Genomic DNA, 24,837 nt, shown 5'->3' with positions numbered 1-24,837 from the left:
AGAGCTCTGACTCTTTGTCAGCCTGGCTACAGTGCTGAAAAGGAACCTGGGGTTGTTCTTATTTTCTTCAATTAATTCAATTTTTTTCCTGGTTCTCTCCCTCAGCCCCAACCAGTCCCAGCAGAAGACTGCCCCTCCCTGAGCCTGGTTCTGCTGGAGGTTTCTTCCTGTTAAAAGGGAGTTTTTCCTTCCCACTGTAGCCAAGTGCTTGCTCACAGGGGGTCGTTCTGACCGTTGGGGTTTTAGATAATTATTGTATGGCCTTGCCTTACAATATAAAGCGCCTTGGGGCAACTGTTTGTTGTGATTTGGCGCTAAATAAAAAATTGATTGATTGATTGATTGATTGATTGAATTAGTGATGAGTAGAAAGATGTCCTAGCTTTACGGAGGGCTTTTTTTATAGAGCAACAGACTCTTTTTCCAGGCTAAGTGAAGATCTTCTAAATTAGTGAGACGCCATTTCCTCTCCAACTTACGGGTTATCTGCTTTAAGCTACGAGTTTGTGAGTTATACCACGGAGTCAGGCACTTCTGATTTAAGGCTCTCTTTTTCAGAGGAGCTACAGCATCCAAAGTTGTCTTCAATGAGGATGTAAAACTATTGACGAGATACTCTATCTCACTTACAGAGTTTAGGTAGCTACTCTGCACTGTGTTGGTATATGGCATTAGAGAACATAAAGAAGGAATCATGATGGATTACACTCTCAATAACTGTATGACAGAATCAGCATTTGTCATTTTGTGAGATCCCTGCCATTTTTTGAAGCCATTTGTTAGAAGTCCCTGATCTTGTGCTCCAACTATAATTCTTTCTCCGTCAAAACCAAGTTCTCCATTTTTCAGCCACTGCATTGATCCAACATTGTCAAAGTATTCCTTTTCGAGTTCTTCTTGGAATCATCCGGCCCTTTTGTACTGTTTCCCTCTTTTCAATCGATGTTTTCATTCTCTTTTGCTGTATTGTTCTCTGGTCTGTATTCCAAGTTTTGTTCCAGGTATCAGATTGTTGCTTTCTCTCTCGTAAGGGTTCTCCGCTAAAGTTTTTTGCCAGTTTAATGACTGAGGTCTGTTCGGATAAGGTCTTCTCATAATGTTGTGTGACCTTTTTCATCATTTCCTCTTCAGAGCCCTTTAAGTACTGTCCAATACTTATTATCAATGCTCTGTAGGCCTGGTTGATTTCAAACACCTAGCGGCTCAAACACTCTTTATTATAACATGTCACTTTTACATACGATACACAAGGAATACATGAAAATGAGTACATATAGCATTTGTAGTATTTTTAGTAGTGTTTCAGATTTGTGTATTAGTGTTAATAAATTTGCTGTTAAGATATTTTGTTGTGAAAGTGTTGGAACACGGACCCACAACAGGGGGCGCAATGAACGGACAATGGAGAAAGTAAATAACAAGATTTACTACTGAACAAGCAAGAGTAATACAACAAACACAATTTAGGGTCGAATCCGCTGGTGTCGTGTGGGCAGGCTCGAAGGTAGGAGACGTCCGTCTCAGTCGAACCGGAACCACCCAGATCTCCTCTGCCACCGAACCCTGGAAATACTGGAACCGCCAAGTCCCGACCTCCCAGGTGGCCACTGCCTCCGCTCGTCGGATCCCGGTACTGCTGGCAGGATGAGAGCAACAACACACAGGAGTGGATGAACGCACCCAGTTACAGAGAGGGGAGAAGCCGCCTCCACCTCTTGACAAAGTTCAGCAGGAAGGTGAGTACTTATCCAAGGAATAAGGTTCTTAGTAGTCACCAGTCCTGAAAAACGGTTTTGACAGTCTTAATTAATAATGCAAAGTATACCTGCAGAGAATACTACCTTGGTCTTAGGTGATATCTCGGCACTGAGGTGGAGACGCCGTCCTCCTGATATACCTCGGTGCTGAGTGGAAACAGCTGTGTTTGGTGATGGGTGACAGCTGTCACCCAGATTACTCCCATGATGCGGCAGCGCCCTCTGGTGCCTGGAGCCCGCACTCCAGGCAGGGCGCCCTCTGGTGGTGGTGGGCCAGCAGTACCTCCTCTTCAGCGGCCCACACAACAATATTTATCTGTTTTGCAAGTAGAACGAACCTCCTCCATCAACTTTACAGCCGTCTCAGCTACTATGTTGGAGCGAGGCACATCAAGCACTGATAGTTCCTTTTTCCAGTGAGTAGAGAAGCATTTCACATCTTTGGGACACTTAAGTTTGGATATTGCTAACAGCAGGTCTTCATAATCCATCTCTTAATAGTGTTGGTTAGAAAACCAGGCCCACGACCATGTAGTTGCAATGAAATCACAAGTTACCCTCAGCTGTTCTCGCCAATTTGGAAGAAGGAAACATGCAATAAGTGCAAAAATTCCTCATGAGTTCAACCTGGCACTGTGAAGTGTTGGCAGCTCGTGCCATTTGATGCAAGGCCATTTTTCCTCCGTTTTGTAAAACTTGTATGCTTCACAAAGCTCAAAAGGGAATTTAAAATCATCTCTCCAGCCAAGGTTCTCATGCTCTGGTATCACATCAATAAACTCATAGTTAATGTTAGTTGACCATGACCGTATAGGAAAAAAGAAGTCCAACACGTCGCAGAACAAGATCAAGATTGTGGTGTTGGAAGCCAATGTATTGAGGTTCATCGAATCCCTTGTCTCGAAATGTTCTCTGAAGCCTGGCTACAACACCATTTTTGCGACCAGTATTGACTGCTGTTGTGTCAGAGATGATCATCTGAATACTGTTATATTTTATCTGTTATCAATTTTATCAATTTTACCTTTATTTTGTATTTCTTTTAATTATTGTTTATTAATATATTTTAGCAATATTTATTTGTATATATTTTCTTGTTATTTCTTGATACTTCTTAATTCTTTTCTTGTTACGTTATTTTTAAATAGTATTGTGTAAACTCATGTATTTTTAAAAGTGATGCGGTGCTAGGTGCGGGAGGTTTTTTCATGATCCAATGAAATAAACTTCAAAAAAGTGATCTATGGGTAAAAGTTCATCAAATGCAACATCAGGAAAATGAAAGTTTTGAAAAAGGTTTTGTAGTCATAACCCTAATGTGGAGTCTTCAGTCAAATCTTCAATGTATCTCCCTTCATCTATCTGTATGTTTTCTGTTTGTCTCTTTTTACCTTTTTTGATTGTGCATTTTGAGCATTTATCCAGTCCAAATTCCATACCAATGTCTTTGGAGAAATTATGGACTGCTTCCACAAGCCGACATTCCCTTTTTTGTGTTGGCATAGATTTTTAAGTCATCCATGAACACCAGATGGTTCACAAGTTTTTGATTTTTCCTTCCTCTGACGATACTTAAGTCATACCTGAAGTTGTGTTCCTTCAGGATCTTGCTAAGCGGGTCTATGGTTAACAGAATAAAAGTGGTGAGAAGCTGTCTCCCTGGAATATCCCTCTCTGAACTCGTATGTCTGGCATTATTATTTGTCCCTCTGTGTGATTGAGGGTGATGGTGGTGTTCCACTTGTTCATTTGTGCTCTCAGGAAAGATCTTATTTCCTCACGGATGTTGTAGAGTTCTAAGCACCTCATGATCAAGGAGTGTTGCATGCTGTCAAATGCCTTTTTGTAATCAATCCAAGCCATGCTGAGGTTTCTCCTCCCTTTTTGCAGTCTTCCAGGATAGCTGTGTTTATCAGTAACTGGTCTTTAGCTCCTAATCTTTTTCTGAAACAATCATTCTGTTCATTTTCCAGGTAGCCACCAGTGTCAAGATGTTCATGAATGGCATCAGCTGTGATTCCTGTCAGCCATTTGTATGTTGTTGTTAGGCAGCAGATGAGTCTGTACTTGTTGGGTAGCTGTGTTTCCTTGGTCTTTGGCAGTAGGCTTGTGTTCCCAGTCGTTAGCCAGTCTGGTGTGTCCTCTTCTCCGTTCAATATTTTTGTGAAAGCCACGGCATAGTGGTGGTGCAATGCTGTCAGCCTTTTCAACCAAAAATTTTGAATTTTGTCAATGCCAGGTGCCTTGAAGTTATTGTATTCAGAAAATTTCTTTCTGATCCATTTTCTTTCTGATTACCCATAATGCACTGTGGCATGTGTGTCTAAACACTAAAACCTTCAAAATTAGTGCATTACTTTAAAACAAAATCATATAGGTGATATTTTCACTTTATAAAATGACAGACATGACGTTAATTTAAATAACTTGTCCGGAATTAGTTTGTTTAAAATTTTAACCATAAATTAACTGTCTGCCTGCGGAAGACTTGGGGTGCTATGCCGGCGAGTCTGTATGGTGTGAAGAGAAATTGTTTTTTTTTCTACATCTTCCTCTCTGGTAATCAGCTTTTCTCTGCTTGCAGAGGATAGAAACCATACCTCCCATAGCTGTCTGTCTGCTACAGAACATGTAACAAGCAGGCACTAAAATATTTGCTTTCAGACTTCACAAAAGTTTTTAACTGTTAAGCTTTATTCACTGTGCCCTCAAAAATATATCAGCGGTCTAAAAGTTATCAGAAGCTAATTGGTCCGCTGATGGTTTTCAAAGTTATCTGAAAAGCTAATCTGCTAATGAACACATTAGCTTCAATAATTAGTGGTTAGCGGATTAGTGGAACTGTGCCCACCACTGCAGAACACAAACAGGATTTCTCTCTAAGTTTAAGTCTCCATAGGTTTGGTCAAATAATTATCACATCCTTGTCAGGCCTCAGGTGGTTTCATGTGGTCTGTTTCAGACAAACCATGAAGGACCAAGTGACGAATGAGGAAAATGCACAGAGAGAAAGCAGTCAAGACAGTTTAGTCAGTTTTAATGCATGAACCTTATACAGTTCTAAAATCAAGAAATTGTTAAATTACGAACCATCAACAACTACTTATTGAATGCAAATTCAAGGGAATACATGACTAAATAATATCACAGCCAGCAGAAAGATTCAAGATTGAAAAATGCAGCTTTAAGTTAGTCATGCTCACTGATGTGACAAATGGAGGGCCTAAAAAACAACTGAGGACCTGATGGATACTCGACTTTATATAACTGCACAGAAATAGTACATCTGGACCAAAATCAGCAGCAGACTGATAGCAAGTGGCTGAAAAATGTATCTTAGGTTTGCTAATACAACAAGTAACACTTGGCTGCTATAGCTGGTTTACAAGGTATGCCCAGGTGAACAGCTGTCAATAAAGCAGTTCTATTATTAAAGGACCACAGATTTGATTAAAAAGAAAAAAGGCAGACGAGTCAAACAATTAGTTTTTATCCCGTGTACAAATCCAACATGTGCAAAGTGTTGCCTTGTCTGATGTCATTAAAACGTGGCCTTTTGTCTCTGAACAGAGAAAAACAAGCAAGAATTTCAGCTTCAAACTCAATGTTAAGTTGAATTTCTTAACCAACACAATCTTTATTCTCCCTGCAACATCTTTATGAACCTTAAAAAAATAGACATTGCTTCAACATTTCAGTCTCCCCTTTATCAAACCTCAGAATAATGTTTAGAAATGAGTGGACTTAAGAAGGTGGATACAGTCGATCAGGTTCCCTCTGGGACGACTCCCGCCGAAGCATAAGTCAGAAGAGACGATTGTCACGGGAAATGTGTCCAGTGCAGGTTTATCAAATTAAGAACTGATGCTGCACTATGTTACAGACAACAAGGCGAAGAGAGTGCTTGCGTACGTGCACTCAGTGTGGATCACATGGTTTCTCTGCAGCCACTGAACTCCAAACCCCACAGCTGTTTTCACACCGATGACTGATCCCACACCTGCAAGGGAAGAAAGCAAGAAAAATGCTGTAAATATGCATTCACGGGACATGTACAGGTGTGACTAATTTTGGAAACTTGTGTTAAATTAGATATTTTTCTGTTACTGTACATCTTATATCCCTAACCCTCATTTGTAGTCAACATTGGGGTATATGTCTGTTAAATGCACGGGAATGCACCAAATTGCACCAATTTTCTAGAAAAAATGGCGCAGTTTGGTCCCCCCACCCAGACCCCCCAACTCAACATTGCTCCCCCAACTTTAAAAAGGGTTCTGACTCCCAGGTGTGATCTAAGGTATACATGATTTAAACCTGGTTTGGACTATGCATTAGAAATTTGGTGTCTGAATTAATAAAAAAGAACACTAACAGTGGGGGGGCTTCAGTATCTGCTAGTACCTAGAGCACAGAATTTGGTGCAAACACCCCTGGTTCCCAGACCTGAATATTATTGATAATCTGTGGTGTGATTTTAAGCGGACTGTCCATGCTCGGAAACCAACAAACCTGAGATGTTTTGTAAAGAAGGAGCACAGAGCTCCAAAATATCTAAAACCAAAATCCAGACTATGTAAGAAGCATTTTAGAGGCTGCTATTTCTGCAAAAGGAGGCTCTACTAAATATTGATTATAATTTTTTCTGTTGGGATGGCCAAATTTAGGCATCTATTTTGTTTAAATAATTATTGCACACTTTCTGGAAATCCTAGAAACTTCATTTCAGTTCTCAAATATCACTGTGTTTGTCTGCTATATGATATATTTAACTGAAATTACTGATCCAAACAACCAATGATTTATAAAGGAAAATCATGGAAATCATCAGGGGTGCTCAAACTTTTACGTACAACTGTATTTGGGAAGAAAAAAAAAAAAAAAACAGGAACAACACAAGAAACCTTTTTTTTGTGTGCTTTCCCCCCCCATTTTTTTGTGTCTGTGTATTTTTGTGTTTGAAATATGTTCACTTACGTTGTGTCATTTGAAAAAGATTATTTTTGTAAAAATACATGAACAGAATCAACAATATGAGTACGCTTGGGGACACCTGAGCAGAGAACCACAAAGGATGGTGAGTGTAACATTCTATATTAGTCTTCTGGGGACACTCAATGGTTAAAAAAAACAAACAAACACAAACACAGACAGGGATATCAGTCCATGGAACAGAGAAATCAGTTTGAAGCAAAACACAGAGGCCAGTCCACACTAAAGGCACCAGAGTCCAAGGGAGCAGACTAAAAGTCAGGATCAGGATGACATACCTGCCATCATTTGAATGTACCGATGTGGGACACGCACGTGTGGCTGCAAGCACCAACGGTGCCAAGCGTAACTCAGGGGTCTGAGCTTGTGCCCCAGACCCACACAACTGCGGGACTAATGTGCGTTCCACACACACTCATGCTCACATGGGGGTAAATACTGGAACTGTCCTGTGCAGCAGGAAGAAACATAAAAGGTCAGCAACAAGAAGGCAAGAAAAAATGTGGAGATGCTGAAGAGCTTAGCATCAAACACAAGGCAATCAGGCACAGTAGAGACAGAGAAAGTGGGTTACATAGACTGGAAGTTGGGACATTGTGTAAAATGTAAAAACCACAATACAATGATTTGCAAATCCTCTTCAACCTATATTCAATTGAAAACACCACAAAGATAAGATATTTAATGTTCAAAATTATAAACTTTATTGTTTTTGTGCAAATATTTGCTCATTTTGAAATGGATGCCTGCAACACATTTCAAAAAAGCTGGGACGGGGGCAACAAAAGACTGGGAAAGTTGATGAATGCTCAAAGAACACCTGTTTGGAACATTCCAATTCAATTCAATTTCAGTTTATTTAAAAGGGACCATGTGCAATTAAAACATAAATGTTACCATTTGATGCATTGCACGAGAGTTAGCCTTAGGCTAAAAAAAATCCAGAGGTGAACAGGTTAATTGGAAACAGGCGACTGTCATGATTGGGTATAAAAGGAGCATCCCAAAACGGCTCAGCCATTCACAAGCAAAGATGGGGCGTGGATCACCACTTTGTGAACAACTGTGTGAAAAAATAGTCCAACAGTTTAAGAACAATGTTTCTCAACATTCGATTGCAAGGAATTTAGGGATTCCTTCATCTACAGTCCATAATATAATCAGAAGATTCAGAGAATCTGGAGAACTTTCTACACGTAAGTGGCAAGGCCGAAAACCAACACTGAATGCCATGATCTTTGATCCCTCAGGCGGCACTGGATTAAACACCGACATCATTGTGTAAAGGATCTTACTGCATAGGCACATGACCACTTCAGAAAACCATTGTCAGTTAACACAGTTCGTCGCTGCATCTACCAGTGCAAATTAAAACTCTACCATGCAAAACAAAAGCCATACATCAACAACATCCAGAAACGCCACTGTTGAAAAACTGAAGTCGTACATCAAGCAAGAATGTGAAAGAATTCCACCTACAAAGCTTCAACAATTAGTATCCTCAGTTCCCAAATGCTTATTGAGTGTTGTTAGAAGGAAAGGTGATGTAACACAGTAGTAAACATACCACTGTCCCAGCTTTTTTGAAATGTGTTGCAGGCATCTACAGTGAGGAAAAGAAGTATTTGAACACGCTGTGATTTTGCAAGTTCTCCCACTTAGAAATCATGGAGGGGTCTGAAATTTTCATCTTATGGTGCATGTCCACTGTGAGAGACATAATCTAAAAAATAAAAAGAAAATCTGGAAATCACAATGTATGATTTTTTTAAATAATTTATTTGTATGTTACTGCTGCAAAAAGTATTTCAACACCTACCAACCAGCAAGAATTCTTGCTCACACAGACCTGCTAATTTTTCTTTAAGAAGTCCTCTTATTCTGCACTCTTTACCTGCATTAATTGCACCTATTTGAACTTGTTACCTGTATAAAAGACACCTGTTCACACACTCAATCAATCACACTTCAACCTTTTCACCATAGCCAAGACCAAAGAGCTGTCTAAGGACACCAGGGACAAAACTGTAGACCTGCACAAAGCTGGGATGGACTACAGGACAACAGGCAAGCAGCTTGGTAGAAGACAACTGTTATGATTATTTATTAGAAAGTAGAAGCAACACAAGATGACTGTCAATCTCCCTCGGTCTGGGATTCCATGCAAGAGCTCACTTTGTGGGGTAAGGATGATTCTGAGAAAGCTCAGAACTACACAGGAGGACCTGGTCAATGACCTGAAGAGAGCTGGGACCACAGTCACAAAGATTACATTAGTAACACATGATGCTGTCATGGTTTAAAATCCTGCAGGGCAGCAAGGTGCCCCTGCTCAAGCCAGCACATGTCCAGGCCCATTTGAAGTTCACCAGTGACCATCTGGATGATCCAGAGGAGGCATGGGAGAAGGTCATGTGGTCAGATGAGACCAGAATAGAGCTTTTTGGAATCAACTCCACTTACCATGTTTAGAGGATGAGAACAACCCCAAGAAAACCATCCCAACCCTGAAGCATGGGGGTGGAAACATTATACTCTGGGGGTGCTCTTCTGCAAAACGGACAGGACAACTGCACCGTATTGAAGGGAAGATGGAGGGGGTCATGTATTGTGAGATTTTGGCAAACAACCTCCTTCCCTCAGTAAGAGCATTGAAGATTGGTCATGGCTGGGTCTTCCAGCATGATAATGACCCCAAACACACAGCCAGGGCAACTAAGGAGGGGTTCCGTAAGAAGCATTTCAAGGTCCTGGAGTGGCCTGGCCAGTCTCCAGACCTGAACTCAATAGCAAAATCTTTGGAGGGAGCTGAAACTCCAAACCTGAAAGATTTGGAGAAGATCTGTATGGATGAATGGACCAAAATCCCTGCTGCAGTGTGTGCAAACCTGGTGAAAAACTACAGGAAACGTTTGACCTCTGTAATTGCAAACAAAGGCTACTGTACCAAATATTAATATTGATTTTCACAGGTGTTCAAATACTTATTTGCAGCAGTAACATACAAATAAATTATTAAAAAAATCATACATTGTGATTTCCGGATATTTTTTTTAGATTATGTCTCTCACAGTGGACATGCACCTAAGATGAAAATTTCAGACCCCTCCATGATTTCTAAGTGGGAGAATTTAATATTTAATTCAAATATTTGCTCATTTTGAAATACAGTGAGGACACTGCACAAAAGCAATAAAGTTTATAATATCATATAGAAAATGTCTAAATTAATCAGGAAGTAATATGGTTGAACAGAACATGAAGTGGGTGGAGCTTGGTTGTACTGGACTCCCCTAAAGTCTGATTGGATACCCCAGGTGCAACCCTAGATGATTGACATGTCACGGCACCGCACGTCTGGTTTAAAAGAGCCATCGGTGACACATATTGACTGCAAGGCCACTTCTGTAATCCACCTTAGTAGAAAAAGAAAAATCTTTGAGCCAGATCTGAACTACAGATTCCTCATGACACCAAAGTTATATTGGTGAGTAAACGGCCATATGTTAGGTCAGAAATGAGGTCCAGGTTGTTAAAAGTGGCCTTTCTCCTTTAATTTGGGTTGCTTTATATATATGTGTTTCTCCAGTAATTTTAGATTAATAAAATGAGCGGGCAGCAGCTGATTCATGCTCCGTTTACTTATTTGAGATGTAAGATACTGCCTGAGTGTTTCTCAGTTACCCTCAAAAGTATTGCAGCACTTGGTATTTCACTTTTTCATTTTTGTTGATGCCATTTCAAATACAAAAATAAAATAAAATAAAAATCTGAAATTATCTTCCTTAAGTCCCTTTCACACTGGGCTTGCGTAGAGTTGCATTGTGCTGCATATCTAGTACGCAGCATTGGCTGCATGGACACACACATTGATTTGATTAATTGGAAAAAGTCAGAATACATTATTTCCAGGAGTTAATGGACTTTATTAACGTGCCACAATCGTGAGAGAACTGAAGAAGGTGAAAGTGCACATTTTCCATCCATGAGGAGTTATACTGGACGTGGACATGTCCTCTCGCTGGCGATCGCTCCTTGAGCAGGAGTTAATGGACTTTATTTAACTTGCCACAATCTTGAGAGAACCTGGAGGTGATAAAAAGCTGCAGAGGCGATGGCGTGCGCAATCCATCCGTGAGGACTGAATGGTGGACGTGGACATGTCCTGTCACTGGCGATCTGTCCATGAGGAATGGACGTGGACATGTCCTCTGAACATGTAAGTTCAGTCAGCCTCTTCTTCCATGGATTTGAAGCTTCACTGTCAGCAAAGTTCAGCGGGATGAATTAAATCTATCAATACAGGTATGTACTGATAAAAAACCTAAAAGGATATTTTGCACTGGTGTAAGGTTGTGTAGAATTGCGGAGGCTTGGTGTACAGTAGCACAGTGTTGGAGATGAGACGATGAGAAGATGGAGAGAGAGACAGCAAGACAGAAAGTGAGTGAGAGGGAGACAGAGACAGAGGGAGAGAGCGGACTTAACTTGTAATTTTTATTCCATAACAGTTGCTATGACAATGTAAACATATGTGTCAAAAAAGCTCCATTGAAATTAAAAATTGAGAAGGAGTTAGAGAGAGCTTTCCTTTCTCTGTTAAATCTATAAAATAATTCTATTAAAGTCTATTTAAAGAGTAAAGAATCTGTCCGACAGGGTTCTTACACAGATAGAAAAGGATGTGCTCGCTAAAGGACTAAATTACTCAGTGACCCCTAAACATATACCGACAGTAGATTACATCACTGCAGTAGAGTCAGCCATTAAACATAACAGTTTGTCAGAGTCAGAAGATGGGGATCTCCAACAAAGCGTCACAGCAGTGCTGAACAGTGCTAAGCCTCCTCCGTCCAACAACACAGGAGAAGAACAGAAAGCTTTGTCAGCACTGCAGAAGGACGAAAGCATCCTTATCCTGTCAGCAGAAAAAGGCAGATGCACGGTGGTCCTGAACACATCGGACTATGAGGCCAAGATCAACAACTTGCTCAGTGACTCCAGTACATACGAACGTCTGAAGAGAGACCCCACGAGCGGCTATAAGAAGAAAATCATTAGCTACCTCCAAAACCTGGAGATAGAGGGACTCATCGACAGGCAGGCATACTACAGACTGTACCCTGGGGACACCACTCCATGCATCTATGGACTGCCTAAAATCCACAAACAGGACGTGCCACTCAGGCCTATTATATGTAGCACAGATTCCATCACACACAATTTGGCCAAGCACCTCAAGTGGATTTTGGCTCCCCTAGTGGGTAACTCAGACCACCATGTGGAGAACACACAAGATTTTGTGAACAAGATCAAGGACCTGCAGCTGGAGGCAGATGAAACTATGGTGTCATTTGATGGGACATCGTTGTTCACCTGCATCCCCACCGCTGAGGCCATCTCAGCTGTGAGGCAGAGACTGCTGGAGGATGTGTCTCTACTTGAAAGGACCAAACTCACACCAGACCACATCTGCCAACTCTTGGAGATCTGTCTTAACACCACGTTTTTCCTGTTTAGGGGGAATTACTACAGGCAGATCCATGGTTGTGCGATGGGGTCTCCTGTATCCCCCATTGTGGCCAATCTGTACATGGAGCGAGTGGAGAAGACAGCCTTGATGTCTTTCACGGGCATCTCTCCCAGTCACTGGTTCAGATATGTCGATGACACATGGGTTAAAATCAAGCAACAGGAGGTTGAGGACTTTACAGAACACATCAACTCAGTGGATTCCAATATCAAGTTCACACATGAGGATGCCAGAAACAACTATTTAGCCTTCTTTGACTGTGATGTTACAATTGGAGAGAACAGGCAGCTCCAGACAGGGGTTTACAGAAAACCCACACACACTGACCAATATCTGCTCTTTAGCTCAAACCACCCCCTTGAACACAAGCTCGGGGTGATCACGACTCTTCAACACAGAGCCCTACAGGTGCCCACAACTGCAGAGGGAAGGGCTAAAGAACAACAACTTGTACGAAAAGCCCTCACAGTATGTGGGTACCCACGATGGTCCCTGGACAAAGTGCAGAAGTCCCAGAAAACAAAGAGACCAGATAGACAGGAGACGGAGACAAGAAGAAGAGGAGTGTCTCTCCCTTATTTAGCAGGAGTAGGGGAAAAACTACAGAGGATCTTCAGACAGCACAAAATCCCAGTTTACTTTAAACCGGTTAACACCTTGAGACAGAAATTAGTTCACCCTAAGGACAGGATCCCTAGTTACAAAGAGAGCAATGTAGTGTATTCTATCAGATGTCAGGAAAACTGTAATGAACACTACATAGGTGAGACTAAGCAGCCTTTACACAAAAGGCTATACCAGCACCGCAGACAGGGTGCAAATGGACCTCAGTCTGCAGTTCATCTACACATGAAAGACACTAACCACACGTTTGAGGACAAGGAAGTTAAAATCTTAGCCAGAGAGAAGAAATGGTTTGAGAGAGGGGTCAAAGAGGCATTCTATGTGAAACAGTTGAAACCCAGCCTTAACCGGGGAGGGGGTCTGAGACAAGCTTTGTCCCCTGTTTATAATGGGGTACTCAGGTCAAAGCAGTTTCAGTCTTTTGTTCATGGTAATGAGTCATTCACGTCATCAGGAGAGTCGTCAAGGGAGCCATCAGGAGAGGCTTCCGTCCCATCATTAGGAGGGACAGCTGCCCTGTCATTAGGAGGGTGCTTACTAGAGCACAATAGGTGCTAATTAGAGCTATTGTTTAGTCACCAGCCTATAGCAGTCGGCCTCTCGGTAGGAGGGGTCTGGTTAGGTTTAAAACTCCAGCTTTTGTGACTTCTGTTTATTCTTCTCTACAAGAGTCAAGACAGAAGTCAGACTACCAGAGCAAGAATTTTAGCTGAGGAAGCTTCTGCGATTTGAAGCGAAACGTCCTCGCGTCAAGCAACCCAGTCCACTTGAAGATTCAAGCTTCTCTAATATGGAAACCACCTGGACAACTGAGAGCCTACACAGACATATTTAAAAAGTACTTAATTATTTCACCAAAACATCACATCAAGGTTGGCATCTTAAATGTGCCTACTGGCAAATTATAGCTCAACTTTCAGGTCTCTTTTTTAAGAAAATCCTCCTCAAAGCACTTCATCCTGAAGCTGTATAACTGAGAATACAAAATATCCTCATATAAAACCAACAATAATGATAATAATAATAATATTAAAGCAAACAGAGCTCTGGTATCAGAATAGTATCAGTATCGACAGATATCCAAATTCAGATATTGGGATCGGATCGGAAGTGAAAGAAATGTGGATTGGTGCATCACCAGTTGGTACCAGGCACCGAAACCCTCTCACCCCTACCACAAAGTGCCTTGAATTGACACTCCTAAGCCTGGAACATATCAAAGTGACATCAAGCAGTTTTGCTAGTTAGCCTGGTACCAGAAGATGCCAACCCTCAAGTACTCTTTAATTAATTTATAGCATCCTACGTCTCCAGAAGGCACTCTCAAAGCATTCTTGTTCATGTCTTCTCATGAAAACAGCTCACTCAATCCAGCCAGATGGCCAAAGATCAGAGGTGATACAACAATCATCGTAGGGATGGAACCACAGTGCCCCCTTTTGGCAAGTCAGTATTTAACACGTCATGTCACCATTTTTCTCACTAGGTGCAACTGACATGAAATTTTCACCAGATGTCAGTACCAACCCAAGTAACACACACACACACACACACACACACACACACACACACACACACACACACACACACACACACACACACACACACACACACACATAAAGAAACCAAAAACAGATAAACACAGAAGTCATGTTATGTGTAATAATGTGAAGTGACAGGAAAAAAGTATTGAACACATGAAGTTATTACTTTCTGTAAATTATCAACAAACCTTCACGGCATGTCTTTTTCCTGTTTTTTTCCCTCAGCCCCAACCAGTCTCAGCAGAAGACTGCCCCTCCCTGAGCCTGGTTCTGCTGGAGGTTTCTTCCTGTTAAAAGGGAGTTTTTCCTTCCCACTGTTGCCAAGTGCTTGCTCATAGGGGGTCGTTTTGACCGTTGGGGTTTTTCATAATTATTGTATGGCCTTGCCTTACAATATGGAGCGCCTTGGGGCAACTGTTTGTTGTGATTTGGCGCTATATAAGAAAAAAGTTGATTGGTTGATTGATTGATCATTTTTTCTTCTTGTTTTGATTTGGAATCAAATGTGCAATGTTCCCTGTACATTTGCGAGTGTGGAAATAAAAGCTGTTCTAAGGATTTTGAGTTTTATTCACTTTTTTTAAACCTACTGTCATAGATAGATAGATAGATAGATAGATAGATAGATAGATAGATAGATAGATAGATAGATATTTTGAAAACTACACAAAGATGTATGACACATTCTATCATTCCTAACGCATTCCACAGTCACTCATTTGATGGAAATTTAAATTGTCACCTGCAAATGGTAGTCAATTCAAAGACACCCCCAAAATCAAAGTGAATCCATTTTGCCAAAATTTCATTGCAGTAACTCATAATGGTACTCAGTAGTTTGTATCATCCACATGCACTTGTATACATGCCTGACCACATCAGGGCATGCTCCTAATGGCATGTTGGATGGTGTTCTGTGGGATCTCCTCCCAGCTCTGCACCAGGGTGTCAGTTCCTGGACAGTCTGAGCTGCAACCTGAACCACCAGTTCAGATGGACTGAACTGGTGTCCAGAGGTGTTTATTGAATTTAGGTCAGGCAAGCATTGGGACCAGTCAATCGTATCAATTCCTTCATCTTCAATGAACTGCCTACAGAATCTCGCCACATGAAGCTGAGCATTGTCGTGCACCAGAAGGAAAGCAGGGCCTACTGCACCAGTGTAGGGTCTGAAAGTGGGTCTAAGAATTTCATCCTGATACCTAATAGCAGTCAGGGTACTGTTGTCTAGCCTGTAGAGGTCTGTGTGTCCTTCCAGGTAGGAGCCTCCCTAGACCATCTCTGACCCACCACAAACCAGTCATCAATCAATTTTTCTTTATATAGCGCCAAATCACAACAAACAGCTGCCCCAAGGCGCTTCACATTGCAAGGCAAGGCCATACAATAATTATGTAAAACCCCAATGGTCAAAACGACCCCCTGTGAGCAAGCACTTGGCTACAGTGGGAAGGAAAAACTCCCTTTTAACAGGAAGAAACCTCCAGCAGAACCAGGCTCAGGGAGTCTTCTGCTGGGACTGGTTGGGGCTGAGGGAGAGAACCGGGAAAAAGACATGCTGTGGAGGGGAGCAGAGATCGATCACTAATGATTAAATGCAGAGTGGTGCATACAGAGCAAAAAGAGAAAGAAACAGTGCATCATGGGAACCCCCCAGCAGTCTACGTCTATAGCAGCATAACTAAGGGATGGTTCAGGGTCACCTGATCCAGCCCTAACTATAAGCTTTAGCAAAAAGGAAAGTTTTAAGCCTAATCTTAAAAGTAGAGAGGGTGTCTGTCTCCCTGATCTGAATTGGGAGCTGGTTCCACAGGAGAGGAGCCTGAAAGCTGAAGGCTCTGCCTCCCATTCTACTCTTACAAACCCTAGGAACTACAAGTAAGCCTGCAGTCTGAGAGCGAAGCACTCTATTGGGGTGATATGGTACTACGAAGTCCCTAAGATAAGATGGGACCTGATTATTCAAAACCTTATAAGTAAGAAGAAGAATTTTAAATTCTATTCTAGAATTAACAGGAAGCCAATGAAGAGAGGCCAATATGGGTGAGATATGCTCTCTCCTTCTAGTCCCCGTCAGTACTCTAGCTGCAGCATTTTGAATTAACTGAAGGCTTTTTAGGGAACTTTTAGGACAACCTGATAATAATGAATTACAGGCAGCATAATGCTCTTCACAGCATCTCCAGAACCTTTCACGTCTGTCACATATGCTCAGATTGAACCTGCTCTCATCTGTAAAAAGCACAGGGTGTCAGTTGCAGAACTGCCAATTCTGCTGTATATGGCAAATGGCAATAGAGCTCCATTGTGCTGGCTGTGAGCACAGAGCCCCCTGCAGGATGTCGGGCCCTCAAACCACCCTCATGAAGTATGTTCCTGATTGCTTGGTTAGAGCCATTCACACTGGTGGCCTGCTGGAGGTCATTTTGTAGGTCTCTGGCATGCTCATACTGTTCTTCAGTGCACAAAGGAGCAGATACCGGCCCTGCTGATGGGTTAAGAACCTTCTATGACCCTATCCAGTTCTCCTGGATTCCCTTTCATGTTCCTGAGACTGTGCTGGGAGAGAGAGCAAACCTTATGGCAATGGCACATATTCATGTGCCATCCTGGAGTAGTTGGACTACCTGTGCAACATCTGTAGGGTCCAAATACCACCCCATGCTACCAGTAGTGACACTTATGCTAGGCAACACTAGTCAAAAATCAGTCTGAAAAGATGAGGATGGAAAAAGTCAGTGGCCACCACAAGGGAAATTGTTGGACCTCCAGTGCACGTGTTGTTAATTTCATTAACACCAAAGCATATAAATGGACTGCATTTATATAGCATTTTTCCATCTCCATCAGACACTCAAAGCACTTTACAAATAATGCCTCACATTCACCCCAATGTGAGGGTGCTGCCATACAAGGTACTCACTACACATCAGGAACAACTAGGAGATTAAGGACCTTGCCCATCGGCCCTTAGTGATTTTCCGGTCAGGCTGGGATTTGAACCGAGGATCCTCTGGTATCAAGCCAAACGCTTAACCACTAGAACGCTTAACCACTAGAACATCACCTCACTCTGGGAAGCCACAACAAGACTGTGGTCAGAATTCCCAAACTGGCACTTATGTAGACCCTACATTTCTGCAGGATTTGCTAGCATTTTCCCACAACGACATTGTCGATCTCCCTGGGAACACTGCCAGTATTAGATTGCCAAGTCCAGTGGAGTACATCTGGATATTGAAACCATGATACATCAACTCTGAGCCCTCTGTTTTTTGCAAAGAGCATTGAATCATTTTCACCACGGTTGCTGGATCTACGTGAACCAAGTCAGTCCCCATAACCAGCCCTGTGTCAGTGACTGCATTAAAATTACCACTGACCAATAAAGTGTCACCTCTGGGTGGGTCATCAATCACCAAGTGAAGCTGTGAATAAAAGGTCTCCCCACAGAGACATCACTTATCACAGTTGGATCATGGACTAAGACAACAGACACAACACCCAGTGAATGTCTGAGTCTAAGCAACACAATATGCTCATTGATGAGGTAACATCTGGCACAGCAAATGCCCCTCAGTCCATATGCTGACTGTTGGAATGACTAGACCAAAAGTGGCCAGATCTCGGTAGTTGGATACACCTATCCTCCTAACACCTGTCATATGGTGGATGAAGTGCCAATTAAGTAAGTAAGGTTTATTTATATAGACCATTCAAGATAAAAATCACAAATGGGTCTTGAGCTTCACTTTAAACATTTCAACAGAGTCCACAGGCATAGGTCCAAAGGTAGTACATTCCACATTTTAAGTGCCACCACCTCAAATGCACAGTCTCCCCAGGTCCGAACACCTCAGAGGCCTGGTTGTCACATACTGCTATGGCCGAGCCGATGAAAACCCAAACTGGACCCAAAAACCAGGGAGCTGAGTGAGTGAAAACACAAAGTAAAAATTTATTGGAATGTTGATACAAAGGAATTTGGAATGTGCTGAGGAACTGGGACTAGGTGACAGAGCTGGCAGGTGGATGGTGGTGCTGGAGACAAAACACACAAGGAGTCAAAAACCACAAGGATAGGAATTTAGAGATGGCCTTACTGCACAAGGACCAGGTACCGCAATGCAAAAACAGTGTTTCGGGAGTGGATGAACCAGGGCTTTAATACAGGTGTTGATGAGTAATGGACAGGTGAAGGTAATCAGCTCCTTGACATGGCACCTACAGAAACAGAAGGGTAGGGGGAGCAGAATAGAGTACACACCAAGGCAGCACAACACGTAATAAGCTATAATAGCTCAGTGATATAAGGAGGGATTTGACCATGCAGCTCTCTAAAAGTTAGTACCAGAATTTTAAATTGGATTCTGAAAATGGATAGGGAGCCAGTGCAGGGTGGAAAGAATCAACGTTACATGTGACATCTTTGATGACCCTGTAAGGAGCCTTACAAATGCATTCTGGAACATTTGTAAGCGGTCCAGAGAGGACTTGGTACAGCTAAAAAACAGCAAATTACAGTAATCCAGACATGATGAGACTAAAGCATGAATGATCATCTCCATCTTAGCCCTAGACACAATGCTGCTCATACGAGCAATATTACGCAAATGAAAAAAACAAGATTGTGCCAGGTGGGTAACAACATACGTGTCAAAATTGAGGGGATGATCAAATGTAGCGCCTAAGTTCCTGACTGCTGAGACAGCAAAAGGGGCCAGAGAGCCAAGGTTCCCAACCACAGTAGGAACAAGCTTACCAGGGGCACAAACAAGGACCTCTGTTTCTGTAGTATTAAAAGATAAGTAGTTAGCCGCCATTCAGTCTCCAACAACCTCACCACAGTTCTGAAGAGCAGATACCCTACAAACTGAGAAGTGAATGAAACATACAGCTGGATGTCATCCACATAACAGTGGTAAGAAACCTCTTTAAAAGAGCTTGAGACATGACCAAGTGGGGGCAAACATAGAGGAAATAATATAGGTCCCAGAACAGAGTCTTGAGGCACACCACAGGAAAGCATGACTTGTCAGTAGCAACAGCAAAAGTCCTGTACAAAAGATAAGATAAAAACTAGTCAAGGGAAGACCCAGAAATGCCCTCCCAAGTCCTTAGTCTCTCGATTAAAACCCCATGATCGACCATATCAAAAGCTGCAGAGAGATCCAAAAGGACAATGAATATTGACAACAAATACAGAATATTCATCTGCATCTCTGCACATTAAAATATAGTTTGAAACTCTGAGAAGGGCAGTTTCCGTAGAGTGTAAGTAACAAAACCCATATTGGAATTTATCAAGAATATTATGTTCAGATAAAACCTCATTAAGCTGTTCGGCCACCACTTTTTCTAAAACTTTGGAAATTCAAGGCAACTTTGAAATCAGCCTAAAATTTTGACTGAATGAAGTGTTAGCATTAGTTTTTTGTTTGTTTGTTTTTTAAAGAGGGTCAATAACTACCTGTTTGAAATATTGGGGAGCACAGCCAGACAGAAATGATCTGTTAATTATGAATAAAACAGTCGGGCCAATAGAATGGAAGACCTTTTTCAACAGGGAAGTAAGGACGATATCAAGCGGGCAGGAGGAAGAATTCATTTTGTGAACCAGACCAGTGAGCTCTTTCAGTGATATTAACTAGGAGAAGAAAGGTAGGGATGGATATTTGCCCTGATATCACAAATTTTACTGATAAAGGACAAAAAACTGCACAGTCTTCATTTGACTGAATGATTGCAGGCTGGAGATGCAGGTGCAACAATATCTCTGTGGCATCAAACTAAATTTTGCATTTCGTGCTGACTGTTAGAAATCAATGTGTAAAAGAGGCAGCCCTCACATCATACTGTTAAAAGAAATTAAAAGCTCCTTTAAATGAGGAGATGGACTTTCCAACATATCCCTTAAAGCTGCGTACACTGTCATTCAGCCAGGGGGAGGAGTTATTCTGAGGGGCGTCTCTGGTTTTAAAAGGAGCCACTCGGTCCAAAACAGACAGGCAATAATGATTAAAAGACTAAAACTAAAATATTATCATCTGAACTAAACAACTCAAAAGCAGCAGAAAATACATCTGCCAGTAAGATGATTAAAAAAACGAGATCAAAATCACATGAGGAGCAGACGGACAATCCAGATTAAGAGACAATTTAAAAGGAATACGAACATGTTCAGATATAAAAATGTCCTCAGAACAAACAGAGTCCATGTTAAGACTGAGAGTAAAAACAAGATCTGAAACCTGACCTTTGCTGTGTGTGGGGACAGATAATTCTCTTTAATATTATATTCATTTTTTAATGAACGAATGAATGAATGAATTGACTGTATTGGGGGATTGCAGAGGAATTCACATACCACATCATATGCTTTTGTATATTTACAGTTAGAGGTCTTTTCCTTTAAAGGGACAAAACACCAACATTTATACAAAAATAAATGTTATATAAAGTAACCATCTGAGAAAATGTACATGTGAATGACTGAGACATGTCATGTTTTCTTTCTTGTACACCAAGAAAGCTTTATTACATCTGCCAAGTCATAATAAATCATCAGTGTTTATTTATTTGTCTGTCTGTCAGGATTACTGAAACGGATTGTGACGAAATTTTCACCACAGATAGATATTAGGTAGGTCATGCAGAAGCCATTAAATTTTGGAGGTGATCTGGATCCGGATCCAGTTTCTAAAGGATTACGTCAAAACTACTGCACGGATTTTGACAAATTTCACCACAGATTAGATATTAGGGCACTGACGACTCTACTGAATTTTGGAGGTAAACAGGATCCGGCTTGGGCGGATGTCAGAAATCTGTGCTTGCACTTGTTCCATTTGTATGTTGTCTTTGCAATTTGTTCCCAATGTGAATGTACATTTCTTAACAAAGAGTGCACAGAAGGTTCACAAGTTCAACATTGAGTACATTTCAATTGTAATTGTGGGACAGTCTCTGAAACATTGTTTACGCAATAGATTGACAAATATTTTTATTTATCGAGGTGAAACTTGGTACACAGGTTTACCTCATTGACACTTCAAGAAAGTTTGACATTTGATATGTTTTCAGTTCTAATTGTGGCCACCATGGGGCAGAGTGTCTGAACTCTTGTCTATGCACTACCTTAGCAAAGACTTTGTGTATCAAAGACATGGTACACAATGTCTCCTCATTAAGACCATTGACAAACTTGACACTGGTCTAAGTGATCCACGTTTTGCATAAGCATCGCCCTTGTTTATTCAAAAAATGGTTACATTTGTCTTTGTGTTCAATAAATTTGGAAAGTTTATTACATATATGGAGTAGATAAAAGTGGTTCATTTTATGAACATATTTTAAATTCTACTTTTAAATTTTAGGTGAGTCAGTAATGGTGGCCAGGAGTGTATCTGACCTAATGATCTGTAACAATACGAGGTCTGTCCAAAAAAGTATCGTACCTTTTTATTTTTTGCAAAAACCATATGGATTTGAATCACGTGTGATTGCATCAGCCAAGCTTGAACCTTCGTGCGCATGCGTGAGTTTTTTCACGCCTGTCAGTTGCGTCATTCGCCTGTGAGCAGGCTTTGTGTGAGCAGTGGTCCACCCCTCTCGTTGGATTTTTATTGCGAATAAATGTCTGAAAGATTTGGAGCTTTGCTGCATCAAATTTTTCCAGAAACTGTGAAAGACCCTCCGGCTGGACCACCATTCGGAAAATTTAGATGGCTTTCAGCGACGATTTTATGGGGATTACACAGATTAAGGAGTGTTCCAGCCGGTTTAAAGACCGCCCACAGCGTCTGAGAATGCGGCACGCTCCGAGCGCCGATCGACAGGCTCACACCCTGCTCAAACAACCAGATCATTTCCAACGTGAAGGCTTTGTTGATCCGGGACCTCGTCTAACTTTCACAAAAAAAGGCAGAAGGCGTGGACATCAGCACTTTTTCGGCACATTCTACTGTTACAGGAGTTTTTTTCATGGAAAGAGAAGCGGAGGATTGCGCCACCATGCCGCTCATGGCGCGGGACAAAACCACCTCCGTGTTGGTCTCACAGGACAGCTTTCAGGTGGCTTTTCAGACGGCTTCGGTTGCTTTTCAGTCGTGTGAGTATCCGAGAAATTGTGCATGAGCTGGACGTGCCCCAACATGTCCTGTGAGGCTTCATTACGGCGATGCTTTGCGCCATGAGTTCCTCCGCACGTCTGTCTTAATTCCTGTGCTATCAATCAATCAATCAATCAATCTTTTATATAGCAACAAATCACAACAAATAGTTGCCCCAAGGCGCTTTATATTGTAAGGCAAGGCCCATACAATAATTATGTAAAACCCCAACGGTCAAAACGACCCCCTGTGAGCAAGCACTGGCTACAGTGGAAGGAAAACTCCCTTTTAACAGGAAGAAACCTCCAGCAGAACCAGGCTCAGGGAGGGGCAGTCTTCTGCTGGGACTGGTTGGGGCTGAGGGAGAGAACCAGGAAAAAGACATGCTGTGGGGGGGAGCAGAGATCGATCACTAATGATTAAATGCAGAGTGGTGCATACAGAGCAAAAAGAGAAAGAAACAGTGCATCATGGGAACCCCCCAGCAGTATACGTCTATAGCAGCATAACTAAGGGATGGTTCAGGGTCACCTGATCCAGCCCTAACTATAAGCTTTAGCAAAAAGGAAAGTTTTAAGCCTAATCTTAAAAGTAGAGAGGGTGTCTGTCTCCCTGATCTGAATTGGGAGCTGGTTCCACAGGAGAGGAGCCTGAAAGCTGAAGGCTCTGCCTCCCATTCTACTCTTACAAACCCTAGGAACTACAAGTAAGCCTGCAGTCTGAGAGCGAAGCGCTCTATTGGGTGATATGGTACTACGAGGTCCCTAAGATAAGATGGGACCTGATTATTCAACACCTTATAAGTAAGAAGAAGAATTTTAAATTCTATTCTAGAATTAACAGGAAGCCAATGAAGAGAGGCCAATATGGGTGAGATATGCTCTCTCCTTCTAGTCCCCGTTAGCACTCTAGCTGCAGCATTTTGAATTAACTGAAGGCTTTTAAGGGAACTTTTAGGACAACCTGATAATAATGAATTACAATAGTCCAGCCTAGAGGAAATAAATGCATGAATTAGTTTTTCAGCATCACTCTGAGACAAGACCCTTTCTGATTTTTAGAGATATTGCGTAAATGCAAAAAAGCAGTCCTACATATTTGTTTAATATGCGCTTTGAATGACATATCCTGATCAAAAATGACTCCAAGATTTCTCACAGTATTACTAGAGGTCAGGGTAATGCCATCCAGAGTAAGGATCTGGTTAGACACCATGTTTCTAAGATTTGTGGGGCCAAGTACAATAACTTCAGTTTTATCTGAGGTTTAAAAGCAGGAAATTAGAGGTCATCCATGTCTTATGTCTGTAAGACAATCCTGCAGTTTAGCTAATTGGTGTGTGTCCTCTGGCTTCATGGATAGATAAAGCTGGGTATCATCTGCGTAACAATGAAAATTTAAGCAATACCGTCTAATAATACTGCCTAAGGGAAGCATGTATAAAGTGAATAAAATCAGTCCTAGCACAGAACCTTGTGGAACTCCATAATTAACTTTAGTCTGTGAAGAAGATTCCCCATTTACATGAACAAATTGTAATCTATTAGACAAATATGATTCAAACCACCGCAGCGCAGTGCCTTTAATACCTATGGCATGCTCTAATCTCTGTTGACCATAAAATTTTATGGTCAACAGTATCAAAAGCAGCACTGAGGCCTAACAGAACAAGCACAGAGATGAGTCCACTGTCCGAGGCCATAAGAAGATCATTTGTAACCTTCACTAATGCTCTTTCTGTACTATGATGAATTCTAAAACCTGACTGAAACTCTTCAAATAGACCATTCCTCTGCAGATGATCAGTTAGCTGTTTTACAACTACCCTTTCAAGAATTTTTGAGGAGAAAGCAGGTTGGAGATTGGCTATAATTAGCTAAGATAGCTGGTCAAGTGATGGCTTTTTAAGTAATGGTTTAATTACTGCCACCTTAAAGCCTGTGGTACATAGCCAACTAACAAAGATAGATTGATCATATTTAAGATCGAAGCATTAAATAATGGTAGGGCTTCCTTGAGCAGCCTGGTAGGAATGGGGTCTAATAAACATGTTGATGGTTTGGTTGAAGTAACTAATGAAAATAACTCAGACAGAACAATCGGAGAGAAAGAGTCTAACCAAATACCGGCATCACTGAAAGCAGCCAAAGATAACGATACGTCTTTGGGATGGTTATGAGTAATTTTTTCTCTAATAGTTAAAAAGAAAGTCATGAAGTCATTACTAGTTAAAGTTAATGGAATACTCAGCTCAATAGAGCTCTGACTCTTTGTCA

General features: G+C 41.6%; 1 protein-coding gene across 3 annotated transcripts in view; it reads right to left on the bottom strand.

The window, feature by feature from the left end:
- Positions 1 to 5,547: 5,547 nt before the first annotated feature.
- LOC117510099 (citron Rho-interacting kinase) overlaps positions 5,548 to 24,837 on the bottom strand; it is a 582,117-nt gene continuing 562,827 nt past the window's right edge. For 2 of the 3 annotated variants that reach the window (XM_034169717.1, XM_034169718.1), the window contains exon 38: positions 5,549 to 5,757. In XM_034169717.1, the coding sequence (XP_034025608.1) occupies positions 5,734 to 5,757 (24 nt within the window). In that variant the 3' untranslated portion in view covers positions 5,549 to 5,733. Of the gene's footprint in view, positions 5,758 to 24,837 lie in introns of all 3 variants that reach the window. The other variant, XM_034169719.1, reaches the window with a different exon arrangement.

Source organism: Thalassophryne amazonica, chromosome 5 (assembly GCF_902500255.1).
Source record: "Thalassophryne amazonica chromosome 5, fThaAma1.1, whole genome shotgun sequence".
Taxonomy (NCBI): Eukaryota; Metazoa; Chordata; class Actinopteri; order Batrachoidiformes; family Batrachoididae; genus Thalassophryne; species Thalassophryne amazonica.
Note: the sequence above shows the minus strand (reverse complement) of the source record. Positions and strands in the feature narration are given on the sequence as shown.